General features: G+C 43.1%; 1 protein-coding gene across 1 annotated transcript in view; it reads left to right on the top strand.

Moving 5' to 3' along the window:
* The first annotated feature begins 924 nt into the window (after positions 1-924).
* Positions 925-16,770, top strand: part of HS6ST2 (heparan sulfate 6-O-sulfotransferase 2) — a 350,213-nt gene continuing 334,367 nt past the window's right edge. Inside the window, exons 1-2 of the mRNA XM_054577032.1 lie at positions 925-1,352; positions 2,215-2,733. Coding sequence (XP_054433007.1) covers positions 925-1,352; positions 2,215-2,733 — 947 coding nt within the window. The remainder of the gene's footprint in view (positions 1,353-2,214; positions 2,734-16,770) is intronic.

The following is a 16,770-nucleotide window of genomic DNA, read 5'->3' as shown; positions in this document are numbered from 1 at the left end:
AAGACTTGCTCCCACCCCAGGACTCAGATGACTGTTCCACACCTCCAGCCCCAACCGCACTGTTCTGAAACACTGCTGCCACCCCGTGCCACTTGTGCAGCAGTGGAACTGACACAGACTGAACATTCATTCAGAGAAATACCGATTCCTTACAATTACAGCAAGCTCCACCTGATCAATCAATCATATGGGAACAGTCTTGAGTCTTGAGTTCCTGAGGATCTTGTCCTGGAGACATCCCCTTCTTTGTTTGCCAATCATTACTTACATTCCTTGCCTTTCAGGTGAAAAAGCCTTGTGGACACTGGAAATTGAAGGTGCACCTGTTTATCAGAGGGATGGGTGGATGATTTCTGGTATCTTCGGTTCAGACCCCGGGGCTCTGTGACCTTGGGCACATTTCTTCATCTCGCTAGGTTTTAGCTTCCTCATTTTTCACATCACATTTGATTAGATGCCCCCATTCTGATATAGTATTTACTCACGTATCTTTCCTTCAGTAAACCTTATGTAAGTGAAACCTTCCCGTAGGTACAAGGCTTGATGCCAGGGATTCAGCAAAAAGAGAGGGGTGAGTCTCTGCTCAGAAAAAGCTCACACTTCCATTCTGTAACGTTTTTTGTTCATGCTTTTCCTTCATGCTGGCTTACCTTTTCAGAAAGCGCTCCCACTTCCGTTGGAGAATGGAAATTGACAAAGAGGGAGAGAAAAGCTCCCATTTGCGCCTTTGCTATTTTAGAGGAGGTTGAAATCACGAGCCAAAGTGGAGTGATGCGCTCACTGTAGTAACCACCGTTCCCCAAGACAAGAGAAAACCCAGGTCCTCTGCTTGTGAAGTGGCTCGAGCATTTAGGCGTGAGGCAGTATTACATAAATTCAAGCTCGCTCCTGATCCTTAGTACCCTGAGTTGCCTGAAGGGGGGAATGGCACTGTCTGAGTGTGCAGCCCGGGAGCTCAGGCGGACACTGCAACCGGAGCGAAGAGCGCCCGCCCGCACCACCTGTCCCCGCCGGCATTCCAGAGTAGAGGCTGAATTGGCAGAGAGCCGGCCAGGATCAGTCGCCGCCTCAGTCCGCGCGGGCCCTCCTAGGGGTGTGTCTCGCGGATTCAACTCCCAGCCGCTGCTGGACGAGCCCCTGAAGGCGTCTTCCTCCCTGGCGGGAGACGCGCGCGCCCCACTCTTCGCGCTGCTGCCCCGAGGCCGCCGCGGGCGGATGCACGACCTCAGGAGACGCTGGGACCTGGGCTCCCTCTGCCGGGCCCTGCTCACTCGGGGCCTGGCAGCCCTGGGCCACTCACTGAAGCACGTGCTCGGTGCAGTCTTCTCCAAGATTTTCGGCCCGCTAGCCAGGTACGTTTTAGGCGAAAACGGGATTTGCACTCCCGGGCCTGGGCGAGAGGGAGCCGTGCAAAGAGGGAAGACAGGCGTGAGGGGAAGGGAAGGGCGCAAAGTTCCAGTTGGATCAGGGCAACGGGGCTTGGGCGCTCCGAGGGGACGCTGCGCGCTTTTGACCACGCTGCGGCTCCCTCCCCGAGGTTCCGCCGGAGCCGGCAGCGCAGCGTCTCTGCTTGCAAGTCGGGCTGCCGGAGTACTCCTTCCCCAAGGGGAACTCAGCACACCCGACTCCGATCTCACTCCAGGCGGCCTCCAAGGTGGGCAACCCAACCGGGTGGGGGAAAGAGGAAGGCTTGGGAGGGGGCCCAAGGGGAGGAAGCCCGCTCGGGCAGGCTGGGGGTTGGCGGCATAACCGCCGAGGGGACTGGGAGAAAGAAGCGCCCGGGAGAGTTCGGTGGGCGAATTGGGATGGGGATGGGAGCCACGGAGCCACCGAGAGTGAAGGGAGACACACGGGGGCTCGGACTGGGGGTGTGAGTTGGGAAGTGGGGCAACCGGGGTTCTAGGGATACGAAACCCTGCGAAACGGCTCCTGAGAGCTCCGGCGCGGGGAGAGGGCAGACGGCCAGCGGGAAGGAGTTGGGGGGTAGGGTGGGGGTGGTGTGCGGCAGAAGCCACAGCGCTGAGCCTGCCGGGAAGGAAGGAAGCGAGGAAGGGCGCCACCGCCGCCTCGGCTGCTGCTGCGGTGGAGTACTCTGTGTGGAGGGGAGGGGGGAAAAGGGTGCAACAGTGGCGCCACGGGGAGGGGGGTTTGCGGGCGCACAGCGAGTGCGGGCTGAGCTGCGGGATTGACGTAACGAACTTGGGTTTCCCCCAGCGTCGGGAATATGGATGAGAAATCCAACAAGCTGCTGCTGGCTTTGGTGATGCTCTTCCTATTTGCCGTGATCGTCCTGCAATACGTGTGCCCCGGCACAGAATGCCAGCTCCTCCGTCTGCAGGCGTTCAGCTCCCCGATGCCGGACCCATACCGCTCAGAAGATGAGAGCTCCGCCAGGTTCGTGCCCCATTACAATTTCAGCCGAGGCGATCTCCTGCGCAAGGTAGACTTCGACATCAACGGCGATGACCTGATCGTGTTCCTGCACATCCAGAAAACCGGAGGTACCACTTTTGGTCGCCACCTGGTGCGAAACATCCAGCTGGAGCAGCCTTGTGAATGCCGCGTGGGTCAGAAGAAATGCACTTGCCACCGGCCGGGTAAGCGGGAGACCTGGCTCTTCTCCAGGTTCTCCACAGGCTGGAGCTGCGGGCTGCACGCCGACTGGACCGAGCTTACCAGCTGCGTGCCCGCCGTGGTGGATGGCAAGCGCGACGCCAGGCTGAGACCATCTAGGTGAGTGCGCGCCGGAGGTGTGCAGGACCGGACGTGGGCCTGGGTGGGCAGAGCGCAGGGAAGCGTGGCTGGCGGATGCCTGCGACTTATTACTCACCTCGGCCCCGTAGCAGTTGCTCCTTTGCTGGGCAGTCGCCAGGTGTCCTGGCGCGCACACTGGTAGCCGCAGGACGCTTGTCCGCTCCGGCCGGGACTCCTGTCTGTTCGTCTCCGGGTTGGTCTGCTTGTTGGCTAGGAGCTAGTGCCGGGGAAGTGGCCAGGAGGCCCAGAACGAGCGCCCCCAGCCCGCCGTTGGGACAGGGTACGGCATGCAGACTCCGAAATGGAGCGCCTGAAAGAACCGCACTGTGTGTAGTGTTCTCAGCCTCACCTGTCCTCGCTCTTCTCTGCACTCCGGTTCCGAAGTCTCCTTTTCAATTTCTTCCTGTTTCCCACTCCCGAATTCTTTCCTCGCTTTTATTCTTGCTTCCCCTACTTGTATTTCCCTCTTTCTCATGCTCCTGATCTTGTCTTGATCTTGCCTTCTCTTTCCGTTTACTTCGCTCGCTTCGCTTTGCTTCCCTTCTTTCTCTTTCACTATTTCTGCTTTTTTTTTCTTCCTGGCTGACTTTTGTCGCCTCTTTACGCCTTTCTCTACTGGCTTTGCTCTCCTTGGAGAGTGGGTGTCCCTGTGCCGTTTGTTGATGATACCAGAGAGAGCTCGTGTTACTCAGTTTGTGCCTCTCTTTACGGGCTGCACGCAGACATTCACAGCATTTTTCCAGTGCAAGGGGCACCCTGCGGTTCGAAGGGAGGGCTGGGACCCTGCTCTGACCCCTTGTGGGGTTGAACCTTGAGAAACTGCTCGCTTGTAATTTACAAACCCATGCCGCCAACACATTTGCTGGTACCCCGGGATGATGCGGAAAAATTTGATTTATGAAGAGCTTGTAGCCACTTGCTTTTGAAGCTAGGGCATTTTTCTCCAACCAGCGGCAATTCCAGGTTGGTGGAGGTCATGGAATACCATAAAGGTGGGGGCAGGAAGGGTGTATTGGAGTGCGTTGCTCCGGATAGGGCTCCCATTCTGCCTAAAACAAATATTGGTTGTGCAGGGAGTCCAGGGAATAGGCAAGGTAAGTCTGCTTGCCAGGGGGCCGCCTGACTGGGTCTCTGAGTGGGCAGACATGGCCGTGCTCTTTGCTTCCTTATCGAAGTGACCACAGGGACTCTTGAGGCTGCTGCCACCGCCGCTTCAATGGCTGCCTACCTGTACCCTCTCCCAACACTGCCTCACTAACCCTCTGTGGGAGGTACGGTGCTCTGGACTAGGCAGCACTTTGCAGGTGTCACTTGGAATGCCACAGCCAGTGCAGTTTCTTCTGCCCAGCCACAGGCAAATGGAGCCTTCTGACTTTTTGGCTACCGCTGAGATTCAGAGGAATCATCACCCCATACTCATTTTACCTTCCTTCAGTTTACAGTGTTCTTTCTTGAATGCTGGAATTCTGGCAAAATCTGTTGAACTTTCATTTCCTTTCCAATGCTAACTGATTTTCTTTTCACCATCTTAAGAGAATTTTGGCCTCAGGAAGTTTGCTGCCTCAATCCATTATGAGAATTTTGTAAGTCATTGTCACCACAATATTCTAGTGTTTATAAAGATCCCAAACAATTTGGCAATATTGCAAATAATTTATCTTGCTGATGGAGCTTGTAGGTGTAGTGCAGCATGGTGATATAAAAAGCTCTTTAGGGCAAAAATTAAATTCCACAGCTGTGACTGTGGCAGAGAACTAAAACTGTGGTCTTAGGCACAATGGAAGCCATGACACTGTTTTGAGTTCCACAGGGCACATGTGCATTTTAAAATCCTTTTGGACATGTAGGTCAGGGTGTAACTTGGTCTATAAACATACCTTCTGGATTGCCCCATATTGAAGTAAAATTATTTGAAAAAAATGAGGTTTTCTTGGACATAAAAAGGGTGATAACACAGTGCCATCTAGTCTAATCAAAGAAGAACCATTTTTTTAAAACAGAATTGCTGGATCTTACAATATTTGCAAAAAATGAAATGAAATTCGCTGGAGAAACACAGTGCTATTCTAAGGGCACCTTTTTATTTCATTAATTCGTACCCATCTCCAGATATCTTCAAATTGAAGAATGGTTAGAGCCTGTGATTTCCAGAATTTACAAGGATGTTAACAGATTCATGCTTGTGGCACCAGTTCTGTCTGATAATGTGTAAGAACCAAGAGATGCGTAAATGAGAGAGAGAGAGAGAAGGAGAGAGAGAGAGAGAGAGACAGAGAGAGAGCGAGCGAGAGAGAGAGAGAGAGAGAGAGAGAGAGAGAGAGAAAGGTGAAAATTAGAGACAGGGGCAGCTGTACTGGTAGTGATGTATGAGGGAGAGGAACTGGCCTCAGGCGATGAGAGAGTCAGCCATTGGGAGTTCCTGTGTCCAGCAGCCTTCTGTGCCAGCTGGTGGTCTCTGTACCCTGCTGAACTGAGGGGAACAATAGCTTAGTCTGTTTGGGCTGTGAGTTCCAACACCTGGGCCATAGTTTCAGGCCAGCCACAAGCCAGCTTTGTGACCTTGGACTGGAGCCTCTCCAAGCCTCATATTTGTGAAGAGCACATTTCGATTTCTGAGGAGATTTCACATCTCTTATCTCTGGTATTTCTCTATAAATTTGTAGTATCTTTGGGAAGAGGGAAGAGTGGGAAAAAGTATCCCCATTTTTCAGATGAAAGTGAAGCCCAAAGGGGCTGAAGGATTTTTGCAAGGTCCTTGAGCATGTTAGTGGCACAGCAGGGCACTTACACCAGTTCTGTTTGACTCCACAGCTGTCTTTGCTCCATTCGGTGTGCCTTGATGAGTGTGGGTTTTGCAAAAACACAGTGAGACATTTCGTTAGTAATTATCACTAAGTAAACATTCAACAAATGTTGGCTGACATTGTTATCATCTACATCATCACAGATTTTCCGTAATTTTACACATGTGAGTTTGTATGAGATTTTGGGCCACGGTTGCCACACTTATTGGAAGAAGAGGTTTCCACTTCTTTGAAGCTTTATGCTCACCAGGATCAGGTCTCTTGGCTAGGTTGCAGAGGGGCTTCTCTTTGCTCTGTTGGAAATCACTACAAATTAGAAAAGAATGAGAGGATCCTGGGGGCCTGGTGATTGTTAGTAGGGCCTTCAGCAGGGGCAGGGGCCACCTTCTGACTTACAGCCACCAATTGACATTACGGAGGCAGGAGCGGCCATGGTGGCCACTCACCAAGACCATGAATCTTGCTCTCAGAGCTTCATTTGAGATGCTTTCCTGCCTCAGCAGATGGTAAAGTGCTTGGGTAATATATAACTGCTGAATAGAAATGACTATAGCCCTGTTGCCCTGAGAGGACAAAGAGAGAGTGCTTGGCTGGCAAAAGGCACAAGTTGTTTTTTAAGAATAACATTTCTTTTAGAAAAAACCTAGAAATTTCACATCATGCATCTGTTTGCCAATATGTTGTTTGGGATGAGAGGATTCCTGCTCACTCTAGAATTTCTAAGACTATCTTTGAAAATGTATTAAAACATTGTTGCTTACTAGCTGTCAGAGCTCGCAAATTCTGCATGATTTTCTTGGGCCAAACTCCTTCTGTCTGTAGCCAACTCTAGTGCTACACTTCATCTGTGGGAGGAATTCAGAATCGGGCACAAAGAAATTGCCTTAGCCTCGTTTTTCTTCAACAGGTATGGCACTGGCCTGCACACACAGGGTGGCTGGGGGGAGGGAGAGGTCAGCATCTAGACAATTCAAAGAATCTGATGATATTCATGTTGCATCCTAGACTTTTAGCATCTCTAAATTTTCCAGCAGCCATACAGGGAGTAATTAGTTGTTATCTAAAATTCAGTAGTTTATCGCTAACATGAAAGGACTAAAAGGCATTTATATGGGGAAAGCGTTCTTTTTTTCTTTTAGTAATTCCTTTTTAAATATTGTAAATGCTTTATTTTCTATCCAGTTCTTTTTAAAAGGCAGATCTCTTTTGAAAAAACTATATATTTTCTTAAAATTTTATTTTTCAATTATAGTTTACATTTAATATTTTGTATTAGTTTTAGGTGTACGACATAATGGTTAGACACTCATATACTTTATGAAATGTTCCCCCAATATTGCCAGTACCTACCTAGCATCCTACATAGTTATTACAATATTGTTGACTATATATTTTACACTGTACTTACATCCTATGATAGTTTTATAACTACCAATTTGTACTTTTTAATCCCTTCACCTTTTTCACCCAGTTCCCCAGCTCTCCTCCTCCTCTCTGGCAGCCATCAGTCTGCTCTCTATATCTATGAGTCTGCTTCAATTTTGTTTGTTTATTATTTTGTTCTTCAAATTCCACATATAAGTGAAATCGTATGGTATTTGGAAAGAGCTATGCCTTATTAAGAACTCCATAGTGCGTGTGCCTGCTCACACCTCAAGCCCATGCTCCCACTCCTTCGTTTTCTGGATTTTTCAGTAAAGCAGGATGAATTGACAAGCCTGTAGTACAGGGTGAGGCAGCCATTGAATGGACTGTTGCAGCTAGGAATGCTGTCCTGGTCCATCAGGCTGTAGGCCACTTGGCTCTCCCAGGGAAACTTCACTTACAAAGGATGCAGCTGTCTTTGACAAGAGCTGTTATGCCCTCCCACTATTTCAAATGAGAGGGTGAGACATTCACCATAACACATGTAGAACTTCACCGGTATTAGTTAGCATCTCAGCACAGATGGAAAACATGTAGTTTGGAGTCCTACAATGCTCTGAGTTCTTAAGGAAGTATAAAAAGGGATTCAGAATTAACATTTCTTAATGGTAATTTTACATTATTGCTGTTATATGGCAATAGGAGTGTTAGAACTTGTCTTATATAGATATATTGTCTTCAACTTAAGTAGTATGAAATGATGTTAAAGAATAGTCATTGCTTCCATCTGTTATTTATTAAACAAAATTTTTGTGACACTGCCCATTATATTCTAGGAAATACATGTCATCCTTTCTCTCACAGAGCTTACAGTAGACTAGAATACTTTGGTATTTTAGATATTTAATAAAGAAGATGGATTTTGTTTGAACATGATTTGAATATCAATAATGTATTTAAAATGTCATACTTTTACTAGAATATGTTTTAGAAATAGAGATAAGTCCATCTGTTTATGTCTAATCAGCACACTTTGTGCAGTAAGTATTATCAACTCCTTCCAGTGCTAGCATAGCAGTTGGTGGAGATTAGAGCCAAGACAAAGCCAAAAAAGCAAATGTCACCATCTTCAGCCTCAAGTCCATAAATATTATTGGGTAAAGTGCAGAACACTGTAGTATAAACAGGCCAGTGGTGGGGAGAAACTTGTGATTTGGAGCAAGTTCGTCCTTGTCTGTAAAAATAGCAGATTTAACCAAGATGCTTTCAAAGGTCCTTTGCTTTCTAAAGTATGTGAACAGGCCAGAAAAGGAGATAGTTGTTTGGAAATGCTTCTGGGAATAGTGGGTTGTACAGGAGTAATTTGGGTGATCATGGCATCCTCATGGCATCATGAAGTCCAGCAGCCTCACCTAACCAGTGCTGGCAAGAATGGAGAAAGTTAGTTTGGGGAAAGTTTAGGAGAGCATGTGTACTAAAGCCTCATTGTAGAGGCCCTGAATGGCAATGAAGGAGTTGAATCCCAGTGAGTATGGAAAGCTCTTGGGGAGATCCAAGATGGTGGAATACTAGGTGGATGTCACACTTACCTCCTCCCAGGACCAAATTAGAAATACAACTAAAATAGAGATGAAGCAACCTGCTTAACTAACTGAAGACTAGCTGAATAGGAGTCTCATAAGCAAGGATTTATAGAAGAGGCCACATCTAGACTGGTATGAAGGGCGGAGACACAAAAAGGGCTGGCCCCATTCCCATGGGCAGTAGCTGAGATTCTACAGGGATGTCTTAGCTTCAGAGGTTCCCCTTGAGGAATGTGGGGTCACACCCCACTCTGAGCTTCCCATCCCAGAACACAGAACTGAGAAGAGATACCCACAAATATCTGGCTGGGAAAATCAGCAGGGATTCTTCCTGCCAAGGAGAAATAGAGGTCTGCTAGAGACAAAAGAACACTTCTAAGAAGCCAATGCACAAAATCTTGTTCAAAGCCACCCACCCTGGGCTCAAGTGGAGGGAGGGCAAAGTGGACTATAGATGTGTGAGGAGAGACTGGGGTTTTTGGTTCTGGGAGGAGAAAGCTGTGGGGACAACTACTAGGACTTCTGTGTTGAGTTCCTCTCCCATACCACAGAGGCTTCTTTCATGGGTGGAGCACTCCCCCACTTAGGGAAGCAGCCTGGGGTAATGCAAAGCCCTACCCTCTGGACTCCCTGTCACCTGACCCTGCAGAGCTTGTGCCCTGTTGAAGAGGCAGATGCCTGGGCTGGGATATAGACTCAGAGGGTATCAGTGACTAAGCAGTGTGACATTAGGGTGGGGGCCATTCTTCCCAACTTCTTGTGAACCTGACTAGTGCCTCCCCTTCACAGGAGATCCACTAGCCCCACCCTCTGGGGTCTAGGTGGTCCCACCATCTTGAATTCTGGTGGCTTTGCCCTGCCAAGGCCTGGGCAGAATCTAGGACAGAATGAGTTGTATGACTCTGGGGTGGAGGCCACTCCTCCCACTTTTCCCCAAGCCTGACCAACACTTTCCCCTCACTGGAGATCGACTAGCCCAAACCTCCTGAGCTCCTGATAGCCATGCCTTATTTATCTCAGGCTCCTGGCAGGATTTTGGACAGAATGAAGTATGTGGTTCTGGGATCAGTACAGAGCTATCCCTTCACACAACCAAATCTTGGTATATTGGGGACTGATAAACCTCACTGGCCTCACCCTGATGACTCCCTGAGATCCGGCCCTACCATAAAGGTCTTGGGCACCTGGCAGGTGGCAGCCAGGCAGTATACCTAGTGACATTTGCTGAGAGGCCTATGCACTGGCACTGAGTTTGAACCTGCATCAAACTAGTGAACATCACTCACCCCTACCTGGTGACTCACTGAGAACCTTCCTCATGCATCCTTAGTACCACTAGAGGCTCTTTCAGTGACTGAGCCTAACAGGCAGCTGGCAGGTGGAGGCTTGCAAAGGAAAAACTCTGGGTCCCTTTAGACTTTTGCTGACCTGCCCCTGGGCCTGGTGCTGGTAAAAGCCGGCCTCAGCGTACAACTTGTTCCTTTCTGAGCACACCCAAGCTGAGAAGAGACAGCCACAAACTGTGGATCACTTTGTAGCTCCAAATAGGTTGCCCAGAGCTAGTCACAGGAAATGTCTGACACTAACCTGCACCAGAGTCCCTCCCAAGAGGCCCCAGAAAAACACACAGTGGCCAGCTTCAGACAAGATCAGAGTAGGATCCTCCAGTTAGCTTCACAAGCAGCATATCTAAAGGGAGGTCTTGGCAAGTACCAGACACTGCTGTGGCAAATTCTACTTCATATGGTCAGTACCTGCATAGTAGCTTGTACACTATGATTTGGGTCAATCCTTACAGTCAGCCAGCCTGAGTATCAACCCCACACACAAATGAGCCAATACCAATCAACATTCAATTACAACAAGAGGGTCCACATAACCCACACAAGGGACATTCTTGGAGCACCCAGCTTGGGTGATCAAGAAGGCTGTGCCCCTGGGTCCCACAGGATACCTACTGCATAAGGCCGACCTGTCAAAACTGGGAGTCATAGCAGATCTACCTAATACATAGAAACAAACAAAGAGATAGTCAGGATCAGGAGACAAAGAAGAATGCCCCAAATGAAAGAACAGGAGAAATCTCCAGGAAAAGCTAAAGGAAATGGAAGCAAGCAATTTACCAGACACAGAGTTAAAAAGAATGGTTATAAGAATGATCAAGGAAAGTATGGAGGACTACGACAGCATTAAAAAGGACATACAGAACCAGACAGAAATGAAGAATAAAACATCTGAAATAAAGAATATACTAGAAGGTGCTGGCTAGCTTGGCTCAGATGGTTGGGTGTCATCCTCCAAAGTGAATGTTTGCCAGTTCAGTTCCTGGTTAGGACACATGCCTGGGTTGTGGGCCAGGTCCCCAGTAGGGGTATGCGTGAGAAACAGCAAATTGATGTTTTTCTAACACATTGATGTTTCTCTCACACATCAATGTTTCTCTCATACATCAATGTTTCTCTCCCTCTCTTTCTCCCTCCCTTTGCCTCTCTCTAAAAATAAATTAATAAAATCTTTTTTTTTTAAAAAGAATACATTAGAAGGAATCAACAGCAGGTTAGATAAAACAGAGGATTGAATGAGAGATTTGGAAGACAAGATAGCAGAAAACAACCAATCAGAGCAGCAAAAAGAAAAAAAGAATTTTAAAAAATGAGGACAGTGTAAGGGACTTTTGGGACAACATGAAATGTAACAACATCTACATCATGGGACTACTAGAAGGAGAAGAGAGAGAGGAAGGGATCAAGAATCTACTTGAAAAAATAATGACTGAAAACTTCTCTAAACTTGTGAAAGAAAAACATACACGTTTTTAGGAGGCACAGAAAGTTACAGACAAGATGAACCCAGAGAGACCCATACCAAGACACGTCATAATTAAAATGGCAAAGGTTAAGGACAAAGAGAGAATTTTAAAAGCAGCAAGAGAAAGACAGTTACCTACAAGGGAGTTCCCATAAGACTGTAAACTGATTTCGCAACAAAACATTTCAGGCTAGAAGGGAATGGTATGAAATATTCAGAGTGATGAAAAGCAAAGACCTATTTTACTCAGCAAGTCTATTATTTAAAATTGAAGGAGAAATAAAGAGCTTCCCAGACAAGAAAAAGCTAAAGGAATTTTATTATCATTAAACCAGTATTACAACAAATATTACATGACTTTCTTTAAGAAGAAAGACAAAAAGAAAAAAAAAAACACAGGAATATATATATATATATATATATATATATATATATACATATATATATATATATATAAAGAAAAAATAGCAATAAGTTCATACTTATCAATAATCACTTTAAATGTGTATGGCTTAAATGTTCCTATCAAAAGACACAAGGTAGCTGAAGAGATAAGAAAACGATACCCATATACTCATATATGCTGTCTACAAGAGACCAACCTCAGAATGAAAGGTATATACACAGACTAAAATTAAAGGGATGGAAAAATTACTTCATGCAAATTGATAAAAAAAAGAATCTGGGGTTGCAATATTTATATCAGACAAAATAGACTGCAAAACAAAAGCCATAACAAAAGACAAAGAAGGACATTACATAATGCTAAAGGGATCACTCCAACAAAAGGATATAATTCTTGTAAACATTTATGCACCCAACATAAGAGCACCTAAATATATAAAACAATATTGATGGACATAAAGGGAGAAATTGACAGCAATACAGTCATAGTAGAGGATTTTAACACTCAATTGAAATCAATGGACAGGACTTCCAGACAGAAAAACAATGAGGAAACCATGGCCTTAAATGACAAACTAGATCAGATGGATTTACTGTATTTTACCATGTATAATGAGCACTTTTTTGCTCAAATTTTTTAGGGAAAAATAAGGATGTGCATTATACCTGGATGTAATGATAACATACCATGGGTATAATAATGAGTACAGTAGTACTGTGTATAAAGTGCACAAGAAACATGGGTGCACATTATACACAGCAAAATATGGTAATTGATATCTTCAGAGCACCTCACCCCAAAGCAGAAAAATATACATTCTTTTCAAGTACACTTGGAACATTTTCTAGGATAGATGCCATGTTAGGACAAAAGCAAATGTCAGTACATTTAAAATGATTGATTGAAATCACATCAAGCATCTTCTCTGACCATAAAGCTAGAAATCAATCACATGAAGAAAAAATGACAAACACAAACACATGGAGGCTAAATTACATGTTATTAAACAATGAATGGGTCAATGATGAGATCAAGGAAGACATTTTTAAAAAAAACCTTGAAAAAGATGAAAATGAGAACACAACAGCCCCAAATCAATGGGACACAGTGAAAGCAGTCTTAAGAGGAAAATTTATAGGATTATAGGTTTACCTCAAGAAACAGGAAAAATCTCAAGTAAACAATGTAATGTTCTAGCTAAAGGAACTAGAAAAAGAACAACAAAGTCCAAAGTGAGGAATAAAGGAAATAATAAAGATCACAGCACAAAGAAATGGAGTCTAAATAAATACAAAAGATCAATGAAACCAAGAATTGTTTCTTTGAAAAGATAAACAAGATTGACACACCTTTAACCAGACTCATCAAGAAAAAAAGAGGGAGGATCCAAATAAGTAAAATCATAAATGAAAAAGGGGAAATAACAGCTGACACTGAAGTTACACAAAGGATTGTAAGAAAATATTATAAACAACTATATTCCAATGAATTGGACAATCTGGATGAGATGGATAAATTCCTAGAAATATACAATCTTCCAAAACTAAATCAGGAAGAATTGGAATCAGAATAGACTGATTACAACTAATGAAATTGAAATAGTAATGAAAAAAATATCCTAAGAAGCAAAAGTCCTGGACTGGAGAACTTCATAGGTGAATTTTACCAAACATCCAAAGAAAAACTTGTACCTATTCTTCTCAAACTATTCCAAGAAATTCAGGAGAAGGGAAGACTCCTAAGCTCATTTTATGAGGCCAGTATCATCCTAACTCCAAAACCAGAAAAAGACACTACAAAGAAAGTAAGTTTTGGGCTAGTAATCCTGATGAACATAAAATCCTCAACCAAATATTAGCAAACTGGATCCAGCAATACATTAAAGAGATCATACACCATGATCTTTGGAATTTATTCCAGAGGAACAAAGTTGGTATGATACCAGCAAATCAATAAATGTGATACACCACAAAAATAAAATGAAGGATAAAAATCAAATGATCATATCAATAGATGCAGAAAAAGCATTTGATAAAATCCAGCACCCATTTATGATAAAAACTCTCAGCAAAGTGGTAATAGAAGGAACCTGCTTCAATATAATAAAGACCATATATGACAAACCCATAGTCAACATCATAATCAATGGACAAAAACCAAGAGTGTTTTCCTTAAGATAGGGAAAAATATAGGACTAACTGCTTTCATCACTCTTATCCAACATCGTACTGGAAGACCTAGCTACAGTAATCAGACAAGAAGAAATTGAAGTTGCCCAAATTACTGGAAAGAAACAAGTAAAACTGTCATTATTTGCAGCTGACATGATACTGTAGAAAGAGGATCCTAAAGATTCCACCAAAATACTACTAGAACTGAAAAATGAGTTCAGTAAAGGAGCAGGATCAAAATATACATTCAGAAATGAGTTGTAATTTTATACACCTATAATGAAATATCTAGAAAGGGAAATTAAGAAAACAATCCCATTTACAATTGCATAAAAAAGAAAAAACACTATGAATAAATTTACCAAAGGATGTAAAAGAATTGAAATAAGAAACTGAAAAAGATACAAATAAGTGGAAGCATATACCATATTCATGGATAGAAAGAATTAACATCATTAAAATATCCATACTAAAAGCAACCTATAAACCTAACACCATTCTTATCAAGAAACAAATGGCATGTTTCACAGAACTAGGAAAAATATTACAAAAATTTTTTATGGAAGCAAAACAGACCCTGAATAGCCACAGAAATCCTGAGAAACAAGAAAAAACATTGGAGGAATCATGCTAACTAATATTAAACTCTATTGCAAGGCCATACTAATCAAAACATCATGATACTGGCATAAGAACAGACACAGATCAATGCAACAGAATAGAGAACTTAGAAATAAACCCATGTCTTTATGGTCAATTCATATTCTACAAAGAGGGTAAGAACATACAATGGGGTAAAGATTTTCTATTCAATAAATAGTGTTGGGGAAATTGGACAGATACGTGCAAAAAATGAAATCAGGCCACCTTCTTACAGCATACCCAAGAATAAAATCAAAATAGGTGAAACATTTAATGTAAGACTTGAAACAATAAAAATCTTAGAAGAAAATATAGGCAGCAAAAATCTGAGGCATTTCTTGTAGAAAATTTTTTTTCTAATTTATCTCCTCTGGTAATAGACACAAAAGAAAAAAAAATGGGACTACATCAAACTAAAAAGTTTTTTCATAGCAAAGGAAACCATCAACAAAATGAAAAGACAACCCACTAAATTGGAGAACACAATTGCCATTGATTCACCTGATAAGGGGTTAATATTTAAAATTTATGAAGAACTTATACCACTCACCAAAAAAAAAAAAAAAAAAAAAAAAAAAGCCCCAACCTAACAATACAATTAAAAAAATGAGCAAGGTCCTGAATAGACACTTCTCAGAGAGAACACATAGGTGGCCAACAAGCATGAAAAGATGCTCAATGTCACTAATCATCAGAGAAATGAAAACTAAAGCCATAATGAGATATCACCTCACACTTGTTAGATTGTCATCATCAATAAATCAGCAACAAAATGTGTTGGCGTGGTTGCAGAGAAAAGGGACCCCACATGTTCTGTGGGTGGGAATGCAGATTGGTGCAGCCACTGTGGAAAGTTATGTAGTTTCCTCAAAAAACTAAAAATGGAACTGCTTTATGACCCAGTAATTCCACTTCTGAAGCACTAGTTCGAAAGAATGTATCCATCGCTATGTTCATTGCATCCTTATTTGCAATAGCCAAAATTTGGAAGCAGCCTATGGTACACTACTGGGCAATAAGAGAGAGAGAGAGAGAGAGAGAGAGAGAGAGAGAGAGAGAGAGAGAGAGAGAGAGAGAGAAATCCAAAGTGAAATAAGCCATTCAGAGAAAGACAAGTAACATATTATTTCACTTATATGTGGAATCAATGGAAAAAATTGCAGATACAGAAGACAGCCTGACAGCTGTTAGAGGAAAGGAGAGGTTGTGGGATTGGGTGAAAAAGGCGAAGGGATTAATCAAAGAAAAAAAAACAATTATAAACACAAACAGTATGATGATTACCAGAGATAAAGGGGAGTTGGGAGGGAGGTAGAAGAGGGTAAAAAAAGGGGAAAATGGTGACAGAAGGAGACTTAAATTTGGATGAGGAACACACAGTGCAATATATGGATGATGTATTATAAAATTGTACAACTGAAACCTGTATAATTTTATTAACCCATGTCACCCCAATAAATTCAGTAAAAATTTTTTAAAAAATGGCTTTGGTAAAAAAAGTACTGGGTCAGGTTTTCATGCCTTCTAATGTGAGAAAAGTTTTTTTCTATCTTGAGTAAAAAAGAAACATCTTTTTGAAATAAAAAAAGAGAAGAAAGCCTTTGGATGGAAGGAATGTTTAAAACAAAACAAAACAAAACAAAACAAAACAAAACAAACATAAGAGTATGTGAAGGCTGGAGTACAGTTAAAGGTACCTCACTGATTTCTAGTCTGGAATGGTGGTGGTACTATTGACCAATACTGAGGTTGACATGGGTATCTAGTTTGGGCCAGGAAGGTTCTGAGGAGTTGTGAATGATCTATGTTGCTTATACTTCTAGTGACCAGGACTTGTAAAGAAGTGAGAACTTGGGGTTTGTGGTAAGTTAGGGCTTGCATGTATATGCAGGAGCCTGTGAACCCAGTTAATCTAAATTCACAATTGGCATTATTATTTAAATAATAGCTGCAATTCGCATGTGTCACTCAGTCAAGAATAAAGAATGTTTGAATAGAGGAAAAGATAGACAGTTACAATTACATAAAAATGAGAAATATTCATCTGTAAAAAAAATAGCCAAAGTAAAAAGGCATATATCAAACTGATGCAGATATGCACAACAAATAAAACAGAAAAAAGAATGACATGTTTCTTGTATAAAGAACTGCTATGAATTGATTAGAAAAACAAAGAGTATGACCACACAATTTAAAAAGTGGGAACCACAGCTAGTTTACAAATAGAAAAACTGTTT

The sequence above is a fragment of the Pteronotus mesoamericanus genome, unplaced genomic scaffold (genome assembly GCF_021234165.1).
Source record: "Pteronotus mesoamericanus isolate MK-2021 breed Mesoamerican mustached bat unplaced genomic scaffold, CSHL_Meso_final contig_40, whole genome shotgun sequence".
Classification (NCBI taxonomy): Eukaryota; Metazoa; Chordata; class Mammalia; order Chiroptera; family Mormoopidae; genus Pteronotus; species Pteronotus mesoamericanus.
Note: the sequence above shows the minus strand (reverse complement) of the source record. Positions and strands in the feature narration are given on the sequence as shown.